This window comes from Microchirus variegatus, assembly GCF_963457635.1.
Source record: "Microchirus variegatus genome assembly, chromosome: 10".
NCBI classification, from domain to species: Eukaryota; Metazoa; Chordata; class Actinopteri; order Pleuronectiformes; family Soleidae; genus Microchirus; species Microchirus variegatus.
The window spans coordinates 9,938,622-9,958,750 of NC_139811.1; the positions used below are offsets into that span (position 1 = coordinate 9,938,622).

Genomic DNA, 20,129 nt, shown 5'->3' on the forward strand with positions numbered 1-20,129 from the left:
AGGTCATATTATTCCATATATTACACTTTTTAACAGAATTACGCTGTCGAGCCTTCAGCGGAATTGGATTCACACAGAGGTTCAATTTGGGTTAAGTTATCCCCAGCAGAGAAGGCAAACCGGCAACATGGGACTCCTGATGTTCTTTAGTGGGCCATTTGACCGCCAGAGCAAATCAACACACATTCATGTGAAGCTTCAGGGCGATCAATTACACAGAGAGAACAGAAGTGTCCCAGCAGACTGTTGGAGCAGGTGTGAGTGACGGGAATTATGGGATGGCGGCGTCCTCGTTAACGTGCGACAAAGGGAAAAGTCGGAATGTTATAAAACGTCATTTTAATAAACATGGAACGATAGTTAGTCATGTGACACACATTTAAAGGGCATTATTAAATTTTCTCCCTCAGTGGTTTATACAGGCAGATATGGAAATCTGGCGGGGCTTCAATGAGAAAAGGTGCTGCAGTGAACTATTTTATTTAATTAAATTATTTAAAACTAATACATGAACTGGTACTCGATAAATAGAGAAACACTTAAGCGTTGAGAATTTAAAGGCTTATCATTGTACAGTATGAACTTGAAGACATATGTTTTTTGTTTTTTTACAAGATATGACATTATCTACCAGTTTAAAGTATCATTACTTTATAATATACATTTATCAGTCATCTTCATTCACAGATAGAAGCAATTCAATGTCAATAAAAAAAATATAAAATGTGGAAAAGCTCATTAAAGCTACCTTACATCACATTATTAGATACAGCAACAGATACAGATATACTGTATGTGTGTAATGTTCTACATCATCAAGAACGTGTCCACTATGATCCTAATAGCTGTACATATAATGTTTGAATCATTTATTACCAAAAATGGCTAAAATCTCATCTCTTCAGCGTCGTTTATTGTCGGTTTATCAAGACCTAAAGAATAAATTACTAAAAATCCTTACACAAATAAACTCCTCTGCCTTCTTTCTACTGTATTCCATGTAATCGAGCTTTTTTTTCCACCACGTATACTTCACAGGTCACGTGGTGTGGAGATCATGACGTCATCGGCGTACATGTGGCGCTGATCTGTCGTTGGTGTGCGTGGGCTTGAGTTTAACTGTCGCGAATGGGTTTGTCCCCCTTTAAAGCAAAGAAAAACAAAAACAATAATCAGAAAATGCTTTGGCCCGCGGTGATGTAGAGGTTATGAGAGGAGAAATGAGCGCTGCTTTTCAAGCTGCACAAACATCATCAGGCAAACTGTTCACCTGAAGTGGGAATGACAGCAAAGGTTCCCAGACGACCATAATGGTTTCAGGTCTGAACTGCACTTCAAACTCTGATGGAAACCTGTCTGTTTTTTTCTCTCTCTCTCTCTCTTTCTAATGTAATGGGTATCATAACGTAGCTGAAAAATATCATTAGCTTCTCTGGGAAGACGAGTGGCCTTCATTTCATCATCTAACAGCCAGCGTGTGCTTCTTCTCACCTTGGAAAGAGCTCAGGCTGTGATCCGTGCGGCTGTGATCTCGGCTGGAAGAGAAGGCAAACGTGAGTCAGAGCCAGAATAAAGCGTTAGATATCGAGACACATGCACTTGGGGGGCTTGGCCAACTCCAGCCCCTCGACCTCTGACCTCTGCTTCACTGCTGTTTTTGTTAGTTTTTTTCAAAAGAGAAGCAACAGAAATCACACAAAGAAGAAGTACACACTCTATAGAATATTTAATTAAACCTTACATTAACACACCTGAAAGCACCAAAATGTGTATAATTTTTCATTACTCAATTAACCCTTAAATTGCCATGTTTTTGTTCTGGTGCATCACAAATAGTGATTTGAATGGGTTTCAATGAGCACATTTTTGTGCGTAGGTGTGTTAGTGCGAGTTTTTATAAATAATAAATACATGAGAAAAATTGAGAACACTCAAAAATGCAGAACCTGGCATACTTTAACAATATGAAGCATGAAAATTATAAGATATGCTAGAAGTGCAAACCCAAAAACACAAAAATGTGTCTAGGTGTGTTTGAGGGTTGAGGCTGCAACTAAGATTTTCATTATCAATTCATATTATGGTCTGTGGAGATATTAGAAAATAGTGACCACGATTATGACAAAAACTGTTGAAGTCAGGAATCAGTGTGTAGGATCATGAGCACGGTTGTGTTTTTGTCTCATTTAGTCATTTGAACAAAGGATCTGAAGGATATTTATTGCCATTGGTTGTAAAAAAAAAATATATATATATATATGTTTAAAAAAAAAGTCCACTTTAGTCCATTAGAAAACACAGCACTCAAAAAAGAAGAGCACACACATACACACACGCTCATGCACACACACAATGTTCTTGCCCCTACACCATCAGCAACTGGAGCTTCCGCCCTGCATCCACCAGAAAGATGGATGTGGTGACGTTGAGAACAGGACCCTGCCACACTGCCCCTGCTGGACGGGATGGGCAAACACCATCACGTGTGCACTGAGAGAATCCCTGCTGTCGTTTCTCAATCCTCAGTGCAGAAAACATAAAGTGTCTAATACTCTCAATGCATTTCTAAGTAGACTTCCTCTGCAGCCTTCTGCCAAAGAAGTAGTACTAATGTAGTGTGGGGTCATTATTGATAACAAACAAAAGAACACAGCTGTTACTGATGATATTACGTGAGAACAAAACCATTATTCATTTGACTATTTACACCTGTGCTTTTCCATAGACGCATAACTATAACTAGTAACTGAAGGAGCTTTATTGAGTGTGTGGTTAGTGATGATAGAACAGGGTACGCTGGCCACGTTTTTAATGCAATAACCATTTTTTTGGCCAGAAAGGCAGTAGATACACATTTTTTAATTATTTTCTTTACATAGTTTGTGTAATTAGAACTCTTGCCTTTGCAGCAAGAAGACCTGGGTTCGGTAACCTTTCGGAAACAAGGACCTTTCTAATTCACACAGTCCGAAAACATGCAGATATGGAGATTTGGACATTCTAAATTGACCGTACTGTAGGTGTGAGTGGAGTGGTTGTTTGTCTCTGTGTGTCCCCTGTGATGGACCGGCGACCTGCACCACGCGCCTTACACTCTATATCAGCTGGGATTTGCACCAGCGACCTCCTGTGACGCTCATGTGGAGGATGAAGCGTTAGTGAGTTTGCGTAATTCTAATATCTTTACTCTACACTGTCAGATTTGGACCTGGATTAAAAATTACAAAATGGCTCGATACACATATCTGTTGATTTTCACCTGTAAACAAAGCTGTTTTAAGTGATTACAGTCAGACAGACTGACTGACTGACTGATCGTCATACCTTGGTTTCTGAGTTGGACTCAGCCCTTCTGTCAGGAGTGGGCGTGACTGGTTGCCTTCCAGAGTTGTTATATGAAGACAGTGATGATAGTGATGGTGACGATGATGACGACGGTATCGGTGGTGGAGGAGGAGGCGGTGCAGCTGGGGCCAAGCTGCTGCTGGTGCTGCTGCTGCGGCTGCTGGTGGCTCTGAGTACAGGGCTGCTGAAACTTAAAGGTGCCATATGTAAGAATGTGGCCTAAAACAGTTACTACATTCAAATTCAAAATACCGAGGTCTTTAAGGTTTCGTTTTCTGACGTAACTGGCAACCCGTGGTTGCTCGGCAGCTGAGACTCTACTGACTGCAATGATTGGTAGACGGCGGTAGGTGGCGCCACATGCCAAAACATCATTTCAAAACATAAACATGATTTGCAGTCTGCAAAATCTTTTTTTTAATGCAAATATTTTGTCTGTACTGTTGTTGTTGGTGAGTTCAGTTTGTTATATGAACATTATTCCTGAGTCTCTGTGACATATTAAGAGGATTTTATGGCCAGTTGCTTTAGATTTATTACATAATGCACATTTAAAAGTAAAAGAATTAGGGTACAATTAGTGAGAGCATATATGTGTTTGTTTGTTTCTCTCTCTTCCTGATATGCTTTCATTATTCTCTTATTTATATTATAAAACTTTGACCTTGTCAGCTGTCGGCACAGTGAGCGAAAGTTTGAGTTGAAAAGTTGTTTTTCCTCACAGCGATGGGTCACCCAAAAAATCCTAAACACTTCAATTCACTCTATTATTCCAGACTTTTTTTTTTAACTTAATAGAGATAGCCTGGAGCGGCTGCTAAATAATTTGCTATATCAGGTTTGATAGGAAAATACTGTGCAGTGGGTTAAAGTCTGTGCTTTATAACCTCCTTCATGCTTAACGGCTGCAAGTAAAGAAGGAACGGATGCATTATTTATGTCGTCATATGGATGGCGAGGACCTAACGTGCAACCTAATGAGAACTTTATCTTACACGTAAATACTCGACGTATACTTAATAGAAATAAGTGTCATGTTGTGCTTATAGTAGTAAAAGTGAAATGTTATTGCATGTTCACCTGGAGCCGATTGACTTTGGAGCGTCGTCCACCGCTTCCACGTATGAGGCTGGGAACCATCCCTGTCTGGAAATGGGAGAGAGGACATGAGTGAGTTAAAGCCCCAGTATGTAACTCCCACCTGAGATGAGCCTGCAGAGCTCTCTGAAACAACAACAACAACAACCCTAAAGATCCATATTTTAGCCGTTCCCTTTTCAACATTTGTCTCAGTATCTCACTGCCTCGCTCGTGTTTCAGATAACCGAGGTGAATTCCTTGACCTAAAGACCTCCCATCAGTCGTGATGCAAAACACAAAGAGAGAGAGAGAGTTATGTGGAGCGAATAAACTTAGTCAGTGTTGTAAAGGACTTTAATTAACCCTTTAACATCAAGTGTATCGCAGAACTGTAATTACGCGGCGATTTGTGCTATCGAAAAATTCGGAAACAACAGTGTGGTTATTACGGTGATTTCAATCAGCATCTTTGACGCCAGAGAGGAAATAGTTGGAAAAACTTTTTGTTTCCATTTTTGGGCTCAAGACTCAAACACATGTCAAATTACATGTGTTGTATTGTTCAAATTCCAAATTTAAAACGCAAAACCTGGTGTTGGTGTACAACTGCAGTGTTTTCTCTCAATAAAACTGTTAATACACTATTTTAACATGCTGTTAACTGTCAACAACTACCAGCTATTGGAAGTTATTCCGGAAAAATCGTCAAATGCATTTAGTTACAGAACATTTTCTGGCCTTTTTATGGTTTCAAATAAACAAAAAAGAAAGGTGTCCAGACGGACATTTTGAGGCTTAGGTGTTAAAGGGTTAATTTAATATTTAAACGGCACATACGACAGCGTTGACGTGAATGATTAAGACTCTAATACACTTAAATGGTGATAGATAGTTGGTAGATTTCAGTCGATTTTCATCAGTTTTTCAGGGGAAAATGGATCTCGATTAAAAACGCAGAAATATTTGTGTTTTTGCTGCTGTGGTGCAGGTTAACAGACTGCTTTCTTTTCCTTTTGATGTTTCCACTGCAAGAGAGAAAGTTTGTTTGGTCTTTGGCAAAATGATGCACTTCACTGAGGATCAATCTAAGGATTTTTGAACATAGCTCCAGCAGCAGTGCAGCAGAGACGGAGAGAACATTGTTCCTCAAACACTTCACAAAATCAAGACCCCCCCAAATACATACACACACACACACGCACACACACACACACACACACACACACACACACACACACACACACACACACACACACACACTGACCGTGGGCTGCTCTCGGCACGTCCGAACATCCAGCCATTCCTGGGCTGTTGCACCAGCACGGTGATCATCTCTCCTTTGGAGAAGGGCAGTAAGGTGGGGTTGGAGGCAGCAGGCTGATGGGCAACCAGGGCCCTGGTCGATCTTCCTCCAGCACCACCTCCTCCTCCTCCTCCTCCTCCTCCCATTGACTCTCCTGTAGCGCGAGAAATGCTTCCCTGGGGAGACGGAGCTGCAGGGAGGAAGTATGAAATGTTTGCAGTAGCTTCAGAGGTGTACGAGTCAAGTGGAGGAAAAAAAGATCTCAGTTAAAACGGTTATTATTTAGAATATCTTTTCGAACAGGCCTAATTGTTTTTGCAGGTCATTGAATCATCATCTAAGAAGTTTATTTCCCAGATAGATGATCACTCTGTGTCTCTTTTAACTGCAGGTAAAGGCAGCTTAATAATCAGCGAAGAGGAGGCATGAAAGTGCACGAAGCATAAAATATGAAGAGCGAGAGAGTGGGACAGATAAAAGGCTCAGAAAGCGATAAAACGGCTGCGAGAGTGAAAGCAATGTTCAGACGGAGGCAGTGTGTGCTGCTGCTGCTGCCAATGATTTACACGCCGAAATGAAGATAACGGAGACAACTTTCAGACAGAGAAAATGAACAATTTTCGTGTGAGGAAAGAAAAAACAAAGGACCTCTCTCTCTTTCTGAAAACTGAACATTATATCTGTGTCCATTTAAATCAACCACTCACTCACTCACTCACTCACTCACTCACTCACCCCTCGATGGGATTTTACCGAGCGGCAGCTCCTCTCTGATCTGTCTGATGTCCTCGCTCCTCATCGACGCCTATAAAAAAAACAACAATGCACAACTCGTCATAACTGCACGGCAATAAGCGCAGCTGTAATGTCAAAGGTCACGCATGCAGAGGCGCAGCTTGTGAACAGGCAAGGCAGGCAACTGCTTGGGGACCCCGAGCCGATAGGACCCCCCCCCCCGACACTCGGAGCCTGAGGGCTGTTTTTACTGAAATGTGCAGTGACCAGCCGCCTCCCCGTCCCCCTTAAACAACAATGGGCGATTTGCAATGACATCTCAGTAGGAAACCTCCCTAAAGAGGCCCCACCTCACTTTAACCTGTGTGAAGTTATCGTTCTGCAAGTTGGAAAATGAAGAGGATTATTTACAGTGTAATGCATATCTTTTTTACTCAGTTTATATATGTTTTTTTTTCAGTTATTTACAGTATTTTATTGTTCTATATATTTATATTGTTTTATAATGTGGGTTCTTTACAGTGTAATGTATTTTTTAACTAAGTTTATGTAGTTTTTTAAAAGCTATTTACAGTATTTTTTTGTTCTTTACATTTAAGGTTTTTCCATGTTATTTCATTCATCTTGAAAAAAAATAAATTTTTGAGCTCATATTTTTCATTTGGTGTCAGATTATTTGTAACAATGGTGATGAACACTGGTTGGAAGGGCCCCCTGGGAATTTTTACTTAGGGCCCCTACAGACTCTAGAATCGCCTCTGCATGCATGGAATACTGCAGTCATCACCAAACACAGTGGAGCTGTGGGTTGGACTTTGTGGAATTTGTATTTTAATGTCTGTTCATTTTCAGAGGTCAGATTCATTTGGATTCTCCGGTCGTTGTTCTTTAACTCGTTTTCGAGTTTTGAAAGTGATGAATAAAGCAATTAAGGCGTGTGATCACTGTAACCTGTACGATTTGACATTCTTTAAGCTGCTTCAGGCGATTTTTGTTTAAGTTAATTAACGCGAGGATTTGAACGTCTCGGTGTTGGACGTGTCGGACATACGCTCCTGTGAGGACAGTGAATGTGTCTGCTCACAGTGACTCACCGACTCCCCTCTGTTACACAGACGAGGATAAATCCCACATCAAACCAAAACAAACACAGAATCCGTGTTAATCCGCTGACTGTCATCACTGCAGGGTGTATAATCTTCATCGTGGTGGTGTCACTTTGCAGTGAGGAACACAGGAGACTGCCTTTGTTGACTTGAACAGTGACAAAATGTGTATCATCCTTGATGTTAATCCCTATTGGACGTCATGGCATTAGACTATTCCACCAGAGGGCGCCCTCGTAACAGATACGCAGTGGTTTGTGCTGCAGATAACATTCAGTCCCATTACCAAAACTTTTTCTTATCTAAAATATTGCTTATAAATATATATTCACATACAGGCATCTATATTCATTCAGTTTAAAAAAAAAAATCCATTATATTTGGCTGAAATTCTGTTTTTCAATTCCACACATGATAAAAGATTCAGATACAATCTCCAGCAGCAGCATTCACTAACAATGGACTCACAGTGCTGTCCACAGCAGAGGGACGTCTGTCTTCCAGTTGTCTGGTGGCTCCGACCTCCTCAGCCCAATCATCTGCGTTCTGCTGGAGGGATCCACCCAGCTGACACACACACACACACACACACACACACACACACACACACACACACACACACACACACACACACACACACACTACAGTAAGTAAGTGGTAACTGACTCAGCAACTTGTATTAATACTCAACTAATTTTGTCAAAATGTTGTGTAGTAGTTATTCACATAATAAACAATCTTCTTTTCCTTTCATTAGTTAAATGACAGGTGCAGTTGGTGATAAAATCTACAACAATTTAGGAAAGAAGTTGAAACTTTATTGTATTTGTTCTACTAAATGTCACAATACTTAATATTGATGTTGAGATCATAATGTTTTATTGTTATTTTTTTTGGCTTCCAGACACTTTTGTTTTACTGTGGAGGAGGACGTTTATTATTTTGGAACTATATCAGACTTCATTACTGCATGATTTTACTATTCAAACTCAGTATTTTTATGATACTGAAAAAAGTAAAAAATACTTGACAGACGTATACAAAATATTACTAGGAATGGCAACTAAATTACACCTAATTAATTAATTTCAAACAAAATTAAGCAAGTCATCTTCAAATTAAGGTCAAATGTTACCAACTGAAGTAATTTGTTTTTTTTGGAGTTTATCCACCGTTTTCTTTTTTCATTGCGCTTGTGTATTTACATTTTTTTTTCTTTGTATTTACATTGTTGTCTAGCTTTGACTGATTTTAAAGTAAAGCTTCACTGGTTACTCTAACCAGATGCCTACAGTACGACTATATAATATGGTTTAAACCATTGGTTCTCAAAGTGCGGGCCGGGGGCCAATGGCAGCCCACAGAAACATTCCTGGCGGCCCGCAATGAATTACAGTTGATAGTTTTATTCCAGGAGCTACTAAACAAGCTACTACTTGTTAAATGTTTATTGGACATTACTGGATACAGACCAGTGTAAACTGTAGAACTGAAATCTGGTCATTAAAATTATTACAAATGGGATTTCTTTCTGGGTTTTTTTCTTGGTTTTTTTTCCTTTGGCTGCCCTCAGTCCAATGTTGGGTTCCTAAATTGGCCTTCAGGTATCAAAGCTTTGAGAACCCCTGCTTTAAACAAACAAACACTACACTCCTTGAAATAAGGGTTCCAAAGGGGTCCTTCTACAAGGGCTGAGGTTCTACCTGGAACCATTTGCTTCTGAAAAACCCTTTCCCGAAGAAAGGGTTTTAAAAGGGTTCTTGGTAACACTAATGGTTCCAGTAAGAACCATTTTGATAGAGAACCCTTTTAAACCCCTTTCCTGAAGAAAGGGTTTTAAGGAGGAAACCGAAGAACATGGAGAAAACACACACACACACACACACATATGAGAGAATATGCAAAGTGTCTTATAAGAGACAGCAGAGTGCTTAGGGCGAATTAGTGCAGTGTTGAATTAGTGGCAGAGTAAGGCTTCATGACAGCCTTGTAATGAAAACTATAACAAGGCTTCACCCCTCAGAAAGCCTGGGTGAGTGAAGATGAAAGTGGAGACGAGTGCGTTTCACAGCTACGTGAAGATCTCGGTGGATTTGGTTTTCGGGCTGACAGTCCCTGGCTTTATTGCGTATAAATTATCGTCTCTCGATTAAATGTTTGCACGTCAGGAGAGAGTTCGTTTCCTACTAAAGTTGAAACGCGCCGAGGCCCGGGTCACACGTTAATGTGATCATCCAGCCATGATGAATTGCAGCTACTGGCGTGTGTGGATCGCTTGGGGAGCACTGTACAGAGGTGGGAGTGAGGAGCAGCAAGAGTAACCCAACTGTATAAAACTGGATTCTACCTTATTCATGAGGTCAGCGAGGGTCTGCATCAGTCCACAGTGTTTCTCGGCCAGGAAGCGGTATCTTCTCTCCTCCTCGTTCAGAGCTGCTGCGTGGCTCTCCCTGAGGAACTGCACACACTCGCTGTCCTGAGGACACAGGGACGCACACATACTGTACATTGTCAAGAAGCTCTTGAAGACCCAGCTCTTCCAAGAGCATCTTCTGTCCTATAGCCCTGACCTTTACCCTCTGCACTTGGATCCACCTTTGCACTCTTACCCTCTGTCTCTTTGCTAAATGCTTAAATGTTCATTTAAATGTAAAAAAAAAAAAAAAACACTGACCTGGTTGCTTCCTCTCCTTGGATATCGCTCCAGATTGTGGACTTCCATCTCATAGTGATGTCTGCTGTCCTGTGTCACAATCCAATGTGAGTTAAGGTGGTGTCATATTACTATATTATGCATATTATAAGGAGACATATTATACCCTATTTTCTACAGGATATATCTAGTTCCCTGGTGTCCTAATGAACATGTCTGTGACATGCTTTGGTCAAAATACCTTAAGGATGAAGCATCATAGCAGGTCAATCACCCTGACAAAACAGCCCTGTTCAGAACCCTCAGTTTTGAGCGTCTGTCTCTTTAAAGGTAAATCAACTGGCCATAAAATCCTCCTAATATGTCACAGAGACTCATGAATAATGTTCATATAACAAACTGAACTCACCAACAACAACAGTACAGACAAAATATTTGCATTAAAAAAAATATTTTGCAGACTGCAAATCATGTTTATGTTTTGAAATCATGTTTTGGTTTGTGGCGCCACCTACCGCCATCTACCAATCATTGCAGTCAGTAGAGTCTCATCTGCCGAGTAACCATGGGTTGCCAGTTACGTCAGAAGACGAAACCTAAAAGACCTCGGTATTTTGAATTTAGTGACCGTTTTTAGCCATATTCTTTGCAGCTAATAGCAGTTAGCATCTGGAAAAGCCATCATTTGCCGACTGTAGCTGCAACATTGCCTTCATATATAAAATGTGTCCACTGGACACGTAAATCTTCTGAAGCTGGAAGTTTGTGTAGAACTCTGTGCTGCACTGTGGAGACAAAAATAAAACTCTGCGGACTTCCGCTCTTCTGGATACTATTGCCCTCACTTGCACTCTTGCATTTTTTAGGGTACGGAAGTCAACATCGTGTGTTTTATCTCCTGTACTTAGACTGAGGAGGACCACAAAAAACATGAATGAGTCATCTTTTTTCACACTTTGCCGACTCATCGTTATTAACATACCTATTACAGTTATTTTAAAAAGCATAATATGTCCCCTTTAATATTGATATTTTATGATTATACCCATGATGCCCTGTGATATCGCACATATAAACATGAAGTGATAACTTATCTTAACTAGCTTATCCTTATAAACCTCCCGCGTCACTCACTGATATGTAATCTTTGTCCAGTCGTGTGTTGTTGTCCAGCTTTTCCAGAACCTCTCCACTGAACCAGCGGAACTGGAACGAGAGACACACAGGTGAGAACATTTTTTCACAAAACCCCCACCGTGAGATAGTGAATGATGAAGGTGACACTCACTAATCCATCCAGCTCTGCGGTGAGTCTTTTTTGGTTGGCCGAGATCTGGATCAGGACACCTCCTAAAGGACGAGTGCAACGAGTGCGTTACATAACGGCGTATTATGCAATATCACGTCATTATCCTCTGTTTATCTGTATAAACTCAGTAACCCGTGATGTCACATGATGTTTCAAACATTCAGAGTAGAGTGTTAACGATACAAATGCATACGGCTGAGACGTGATTAAGTCATAATCATTAACGTTCTAATTATCACTCCATTGTTATTGTGCATTTGAAGAGAGTAGATGACTATTGTGGAAGTAAATCAACAAATACAGACATATATCACAGCAGCGTCTACACTGACTGTGGACTAATGATCCAGGTTGGACAAACATCTCCAACTCCGCTCGCCTAAAACCTGACAGGGCATCAGTTTCAAGTGGCTGAGTTAAGTGAGCAGAGCACAACCCGCTGCCTGTTATCATCTATTATTCATGTTCCCTGCTGGCATCTGATACCAAAACTCACACAACAAACTACAAATATATAGACAGTGGGATACACAACTGCATTCAGTGAGGTCTTTCACACAAGTTGAAGTCAACTTTGCTCCTCTGATACACAACTTATTACTAGTTAATAAATGACAACAAAACCATTAAAGACTGAACACCTCCATCGTGGATTGTAAATTAATTCTCTTATGAGTTTGTGCGCACAAACCTAAGGAGCGCGACGATTCTGTGTGCAAAGCCTTCTCTCCGATCTTTACAAGAGCGTTGAAGTAGGCCTCACTGGTTACAGCCAGAGCTGGAACACACACACACACACACACACACACACACACACACACACACACACACACACACACACACACACACACACACACACACACACACACACACACACACACACACACACACACACACACACACACACACATATTCAGTCCAATGACAAAGAAGTTCTTCAAACTAAACACAGATATCTCTTCGACTTTATTTGGAAATGTTTTTTACTTCAAAAACAGCAGCAAACACAACACAGAGGAGTGACGTGAAACTATGGAAGAAGATTATCACATTTAAAAATAACAGCCTGACTTCTTAGATTAAAGTCAGAATACTGAATTTATTTTTCAGAATTCAGAATTCTGACTTTTCTCACTCGGAATTCTTAGATTAAGTCAGAATTCTGACCTTTCTCACTCAGAATTCTTAGATTAAAGTCAGAATTGTCACTTTTTTCTCAGAATTATTAGATTAAAGTCAGAATTCTGACATTTTTTCCCCTCAGAATTCTTAGATTAAAGTCAGAATTGTCACTTTTCCTCAGAATTCTTAGATTTAAGTCAGTATTCTGACTTTTTTCCTTAGAATTCTTAGATTAAAGTCAGAATTCTGACTTTTTTCCTCAGAATTCTTGGATTAAAGTCAGAATTCTGACTTTTTTCCTCAGAATTCTGCAATTGAAGTCATAATTCTGACTTTTCACTTTCAGATCTTTGATTTTTTTTCACAGACGTTAGGGTGTTTTTCTCCTCAGAGCCAAATGAAGATTTTGAAATAAATCAAAATTTGGTTTGCAAAATGAATCTTTGACATCTGTTTTAATCTAAAACGTCGAGGCTGTTCATTGTGTGTAACTGCACACACACACACACACACACACACACACACACACACACACACACACACACACACACACACACACACACACACACACACACACACACACACACACACAGTGTTGTGGTCGTGGAACATAAACATATGTCTGCAGTCGTGCTCTGAATACTTTGCTGATGATTCAGCATCGACTTGTATTGCTCAGTATCTAATATTGTCAATCATTGTTGTGCTGGGTTGTTTTTCTGTTGACAAATTAGTGGCAACAACAACGACCTGTTCAGGCCTTGGTTACAGACTCATAACCAGGATATATTCCCAGAGCATGTGGACTTTGGAACGAGTTGTAATGAAACAGACGGCTGACAGCTTCCTTATTCTGTGTCCTGCTATTACTGTTGGTTTAGTTTATAACTCTGATAAGGTGTTTGACTTTCACATGGAAATAAACATTTCTTTCTCTCTTTCTTTCTTTACCCTTGAAAGCGTGGACATAGCTGTCTCCCAGAGAAACCAGTTTCTTTAGGCTCGGGTTGAAATCATCCGTCAGGTTCTGTTTTGGAACACACACAAACAAACAAACAAACAAACAAACACATACGATTTTGACAGTTGGAGAAACGTTAACACCTTAAAATCAATAAAATTCATCTTTTATTCATTCTGTACTCACAAGCTCCACCTCACCACACACACACACACACACACGTGTGTGTTGCCAAGTGAGTGAAATACTATTTGAAACTGTAGTTTATAAATTCACATCATGTTTTCTTGGCAGAAATGAGTTAATCTCAACATTATACACAAAGGTAACAGATACGTTTGTCTAATTTCAGCCTCACACACACACACAAACACACACACACACACAGTTTCTGATACTCACCGAGTAAATGCCCAAAGTGGAGCGGTGCAGCTGGTCACCATTCATCGTTGCTGATGTTTCTATCCAGAATAGTGCACTGAAAACGGTCTAAAAAAGACGCTCTTTATATCATCCAACAACAAATGGACCACAGCCTCCAAAAACACACACACACACAAAAGAGAGTCAGTCGTCGATGGAGGCAGCCCAGTGTGGTGGTAATGGACACCGCTGTGGTATGAGAAAAGACTGTGGGTAAATAATTAAACATGGCTCAACCATAAAACACACGGACATGTGCCGTAAAACCCTGCTGCCTGGGCACGTGGGTGTGGCAATGAAGTGTGTGTAGCCTGAATATGTATATATGAGTACAGTATACTATACTGTGTGTCTGTGTGATGCATGCATGCAAAAACTGTACGTACCGAAACAGGAAACTGAAAAGCAAGAATCTCAGCAGATGCTTGCGTTGACTTTGGACTTATTAAAACACAATGAACCCAAAAACTATCAGATAACACAGATAGCAATCATCACATCGTCTGCGTAAATGTCACACTGACCTCCTCCACACGCCGAAAACCTCGATTTAACAAATGAAAAACGCAAAAATGTCCGATTTCTGAAAACCTGACTTACAACAAACCTGTTTGTTAATAACACACACACACACACACACACACATACACACACATACTACACACTGGACAGGAAAGATCATTTAGTGCAGTCTGAAGTAAACTTTGCTCCTCTGTCACAAAAGAACATTGTTTAATTAGTTAATAAATGACAAAGACTAAACACTTCCATCGTGGACATTGACTGCTCAGCTATTAGCTTCTAATTATATCACAATATTCCATCATGATATAGCAATAACAATATTTTTTTTTCAGAATTTCAAAATAAAAGTGGTTGTTTTGATTATGGAGTAAGATCTTGTTCACACACACACATTTACGCATGTATATGTTTTATATACACACACACATATATATATGTATGTAAAACATATATATATATATATATATATATGTATGTAAAACATATATATTTATTGTATTTACTTATTCGTTTTTACTTCAGTTAAAAATCACTTTACAAATTAAATTGAATAGTAATTTACTTCAACAATAATGCGAGAAAAAATTCAGTTTTCTTGAAATTAATCATTCATTAATTAGTTTATTTGTAAATATTGTTATATGTACAGTATGATATAATACTAATATATTCAAATTTAAACTTTTTTGTTGTGTGTGTGTGTGTTTTTTTTAATTTTCATATTTAATGCCATTTTATCATGTACACGTGCAGCCCTCACCTGCGGCCTATTAATGGGTGATTAACACACTGGAGTCACATGACCGGAATCAGGAAGTGATCACAGAGAGAGAGCAGCACGCCTTGTTCCGGTAAACTCTCTCTCCCTCTCTCGTAAATGTACGTTAGTGCATTCGCGAGCAAAACAAAACGGATGGATTTATAGATTGTATACGATTTTATCCTCCGTGTTTCAAGGTCCAAGTACAACAGAACACACACTGGTGACGCCTGTTTTACAGGTAACTTTAAGACGCATTTGTTTGTGTTAGCATTAGCATGTGTGTGTTATCAACGTAAGATAACGACTGTTGTAAAAAAAGAGAAAAAAAACTACCTGACGCTGAATTTTAACGTCCTTATTACAAAGGTTTTACCGCTGGTTTGTAAGGACATTAACATCCGGTTTTCAAAATAAAACAGAGCACAGTGTCTGAGTGCACGTTTTGAAATAGTATACATGTACGTGAATGAGTTGTCAAATACATTCAATGACTTGGAAATAAACACGTTGCCTTTTCATAAAGGAATCTTAAATTTTACTTTTGGATTTCTCAAAAACTGTACAGCAAAAATGTCAAATTTCCACTATGCTAGTTGTCATAGATGTCCTGAACTCTACAACTTTTTATTACATCTCTATGTTGATAATTATTTGATTAAAAATGCAAATATGAGACTTTCAACTCAGTTTCTGTACAGCAAGATGTCTGATATCCAGTATACAGTTGCTGAAACTCCAGTTAATAGGTCACTGAAACATTAGCTGCAATAATTATTCATTATTTTTCCAATTCACAGATTGTTTTCAAATGTGCACTCTGTTTTGTTTTGAAAATGTTCACGTCCTTACAAACCAACCTGAGTCATTGGATCACAGGCTTTTTCCCGTAAAAGCCTTTGTAAGGAGGTCGTTGACATTGAGCGTAAGGTAGATAAAATGTGTCATATTGTATTGTTTTGCATTGTCAGTCATTGAGAGGTCATGACCATAAACATGATGCTGATATCAGCAGAAATATATAGACCCTGCCATAGCCAATCAAAATCAAAGTCAAAATCAAAAATCAAAGTCTTTAAACTTTTAAAGTAAACCATTGTTTTGTTATTCATTATTAGGGTCCAAGCACAAGGACCCTAATAAAACTCAAGGAGTTATTTTCCCCTAAATAAATTGCATTTTTGAGAGCCTGAACTCACCCCAAAACTCATGTTTTTTTTGTGATTGCATCAATCCTGGTGAAAATTTATGTTATGAAGTGGGAGGGGCTAAAAACGGACGCAAAAAAAACAACTCCTATTGTCCTAGAGTTATTGTGCGATCATCTTCAAACTTGGTGAGGTCACTGTAGACAAGTTGAGGGTCTAATTTTGCTCCTGTTTTAAATAAATCATATACATGCAACATGTATTTTTATACATATTTTTTAATGTCTTATTTATTTATCAGAACGGCTGTAAAGTTACCTTCATTTTGATGCGTCCATTCAATTAACCAGGTCCTTCCTGCCAGCTGTTTGAGCCTTTACCTGCAACATTGGCATTTTGATGTTTATTTATAGACCTTTATTGTAGGCCTTATAGTGTCTTCTTTATTAATTATACATTCTGTTACATTTCCTCTCTTGTCAACCTCTACAGCTTGTGCGTATGTTTCGTGTTCATGGATCGCTTACTTCCCGTGGAGGGACTGCACACGATGACACTAGGTGTATATTTGACACTACACTGCACATATTGTGTGTATAATCCCAGATACTGTTGAGGGCCTATTAGTCTCCTGTCTTCCAGACACCAGTGGGCAGTGTGCACTATACTCTCTTAAAGGAAATCTGCTTTTCAGCCTCTCAATCAGATTATTGTCTTGCTAATATACACCATGCCTCTTGTCTTTGAACTACAGGATGTTAATATACTGTCATTATTGCTGCAAAATCTATGGTTCCTGTTAAATGTTCCTGCTTCAGGGAGTCACAGCGGCGTGACGAGGTTTTGAGGCAGATGTCAGCCCCTGTCATAGGCATGCAACTTGTGTATCCAACATTTTAATCAGCAGTTTTAATCATGGTGGTGCAGAGAATACTGTGCCTCCTTAATATATTCTGAGGAGCATATTCCTCATTTATTCATTACTCTTACCACTGTGGAGGTTATGATTTCAGTGCCGTCTGCCGACTCTGAAACTAGTGAACCGATTTCTATTAATTTGTGTGGAGGATTGGGCCGAGTCCCAAACTGGAAACTCATTAGAGTTTTATTTTAACATTGCAAAATAGAATGTTGACAGAAGTATGTGCTCATACTCTCGAGGTTTAAATCATTTTTTTTGACATTGCAGAGAGGATTTACATGTAAGCTTTGCATAAACTGTACTCCAGCCGCAATATAAACAACAAGAGAAAAGTGTAAACCTCTGCATCTGTTACTCAGCTGGGAAAGTTACTTCACAAAGCCAATGTAGTTCTCCTTCTGCCTGGCTTACACACTCACACACGCACGCACACACGCACGCACACACACACACACACACACACACACACACACACACACACACACACACACACACACACACACACACACAGCCGTACTCGGTCTGATGGATTTATTTATTATCCGACTGGACTTTTTTTCTGTTCCTCTGATACTTCGGTAATGATGCACTGCTGGCAGCGAGCGGCGGCTGCTGTAAAGAATACTGATGTGTTCCCTTTTTGTTAATGCAGGATGGCCAATGTTTCAAGTCACATGACTTCATATTTTCTACGAAGGGGGATGAATAGATGGATGCATGATGGACGGCTGGGGTGAGTCTTGTACACTAGATGGCACCATTGAGACATGTCAACAATTGGAAATGGCTTCCTTGCCTGATTTTTCTCTGGCTCATTCGCTTAAATGACAATTTAAGGGGTTGGCACAAACCACCATGCTCTATAGTAAGATATATTCAGATTACATACTCGTGTATAAAAGTTAGAATTCAATATATATAAGTAGTTTTAGTTTAAATGTATCATTAAAAACATGTCATTGAAAAATCATTAATGCTGTGTTACCTTGTACCCTTTGTATGCAAAGATCCTGTGTCACACTGCCCCCTAGTGCTGAAAAAAGGAAGCAATACCTTCTGTGTATTATAGTGGAGTATGTCACATTTTCAAGTGCAAATATGTTGAAAAGTACACGAGTAAAGATGTTTTTCCTCATCATTCAACAACGATCAGTAAAACATAATCATGTTCTTGAATTCCTATAGTGTTTACACATTCATCATCATGAAACAGTGAAATAAAATCAGCTATTAGAGTCATGAGGCATGAGAGAAATATGACTGGAATAAACAGCGCTGCCTGTGTTTACAGGCAAAACGCCACAGAGCAGCATTTGGTGTGAAAGCCTAATTCAAATATGTGTCGTTCAGCTGTCTCTTTGTCCATGACTCTTGTCCCCGTGCAGCTCTGCAGCAACTCTTGTACTTTTACTTCTCTCCGTGGTGCTCCAGTGAAGACTGAAAAGAAGGAGCTATTTTCTGCCACAGACACGCTGCATGGTCTCGCGCCTTCTCCTACACGCACCATAAATTAGCGCTTTCACTGCCTGTGACTAAGAGTGCTTTTATGTTGTTGTTGTTGTTTCTTTTGGGCTTAAACCTCCCCGTGTCATCTGCTCATCTTCGCTCAGAATTAGTGAGATGAAATGATGCAGCAGACGCTCATAAATTTATTTTGTAATTACTTGTGTGTGTGTGTGTGTGTGTGTGTGTGTGTGTGTGTGTGTGTGTGTGTGTGTGTGTGTGTGTGTGTGTGTGTGTGTGTGTGTGTGTGTGTGTGTGTGTGTGTGTGTGTGTGTGTGTGTGTGTGTGTGTGTGTGTGTGTGTGTGTGTGTGTGTGTGTGTGTGTGCGCATGCATATGTATCACACTGACATTAAAAAAAAATTTCCCAGGCAAGCCTGGTTTAATGAAACTCCGTAATAGCACTGGGACTTTAACATGCAACACACACACACACTAGGATCATCATTCTGTCACTGCTGCTGCTGCTGCTGTGGAGCGGCTCCATTAGGAGCCTGGAGGCTGACTTATGGCCATCCACACATCACATTACAGTCCACCTGTAATGTGCTGCTGAGCAAGGAAATGTTCAATTTGAAGGAGAGAACATCTCATTTTTTTGTGTGTGGGGGGATGGGGATGTAGCATGGATTGTTTTGCAGTATAGGGATAGAAATCCAACACAGATGTGTGGAGAAAATCAAGTGAAACACTGTCTTTTGATGAGACTTGTGCATAATTAATTTGGGCAACATTTAAATGTAAAATTAAGATAGAAATAAATGTTGATGATGAGGTGAAACATGGAGATACAGAGAACTTAAGTGGAAAAGTTTGCTCTATGACACAAAAGAAAGAATACATGTCCAAAAAGACTGCATGGAGAAGTCCCTCTCTCTCTCTCTTTGCCTGAAAAACGTAGACATGCGCGCTGAGTGGGGGGAGGAGGAGGAGGAGGAGGGGGTGACACCAACTGTCTGCCTCTCGTGTTTTTGCGTTGACTCCGTGATCTTTCAAATATGTTGCGGAACTCTCTCTTTACGAGCCTCTTTTTGTGTGGAAAAAGGCAAAAGTAAGAAGGGATTTCTCTTTATTTCCATGGGAGACAGGAATACTGTTTGATACTTTTTTTTTAGATCCCTTTCTTTTTTTTTTTTAATGCTCCATAGTTTATCTGTTTACCAATTAGATTTTTCGAATAACCGATCGCCCCCGCCGCCAACCTGAAGTTCATTGTTATTATCTTGGCCGCCGGG

At 39.7% G+C, this 20,129-nt stretch overlaps 1 protein-coding gene across 1 annotated transcript; it reads right to left on the reverse strand.

Moving 5' to 3' along the window:
- Nucleotides 1–1,063: 1,063 nt before the first annotated feature.
- baiap2l2a (BAR/IMD domain containing adaptor protein 2 like 2a) lies at nucleotides 1,064–14,061 on the reverse strand (the record flags this gene model as incomplete). Its single annotated transcript, XM_083896556.1, has 13 exons — nucleotides 1,064–1,142; nucleotides 1,492–1,532; nucleotides 3,325–3,535; nucleotides 4,426–4,487; nucleotides 5,686–5,918; nucleotides 6,464–6,533; nucleotides 9,917–10,045; nucleotides 10,244–10,312; nucleotides 11,357–11,428; nucleotides 11,511–11,572; nucleotides 12,223–12,309; nucleotides 13,605–13,680; nucleotides 14,017–14,061. 13 exons carry the CDS (start codon nucleotides 14,059–14,061, stop codon nucleotides 1,064–1,066), a joined length of 1,236 nt encoding a protein of 411 aa, XP_083752682.1.
- Between the last annotated feature and the right edge of the window lie 6,068 nt (nucleotides 14,062–20,129).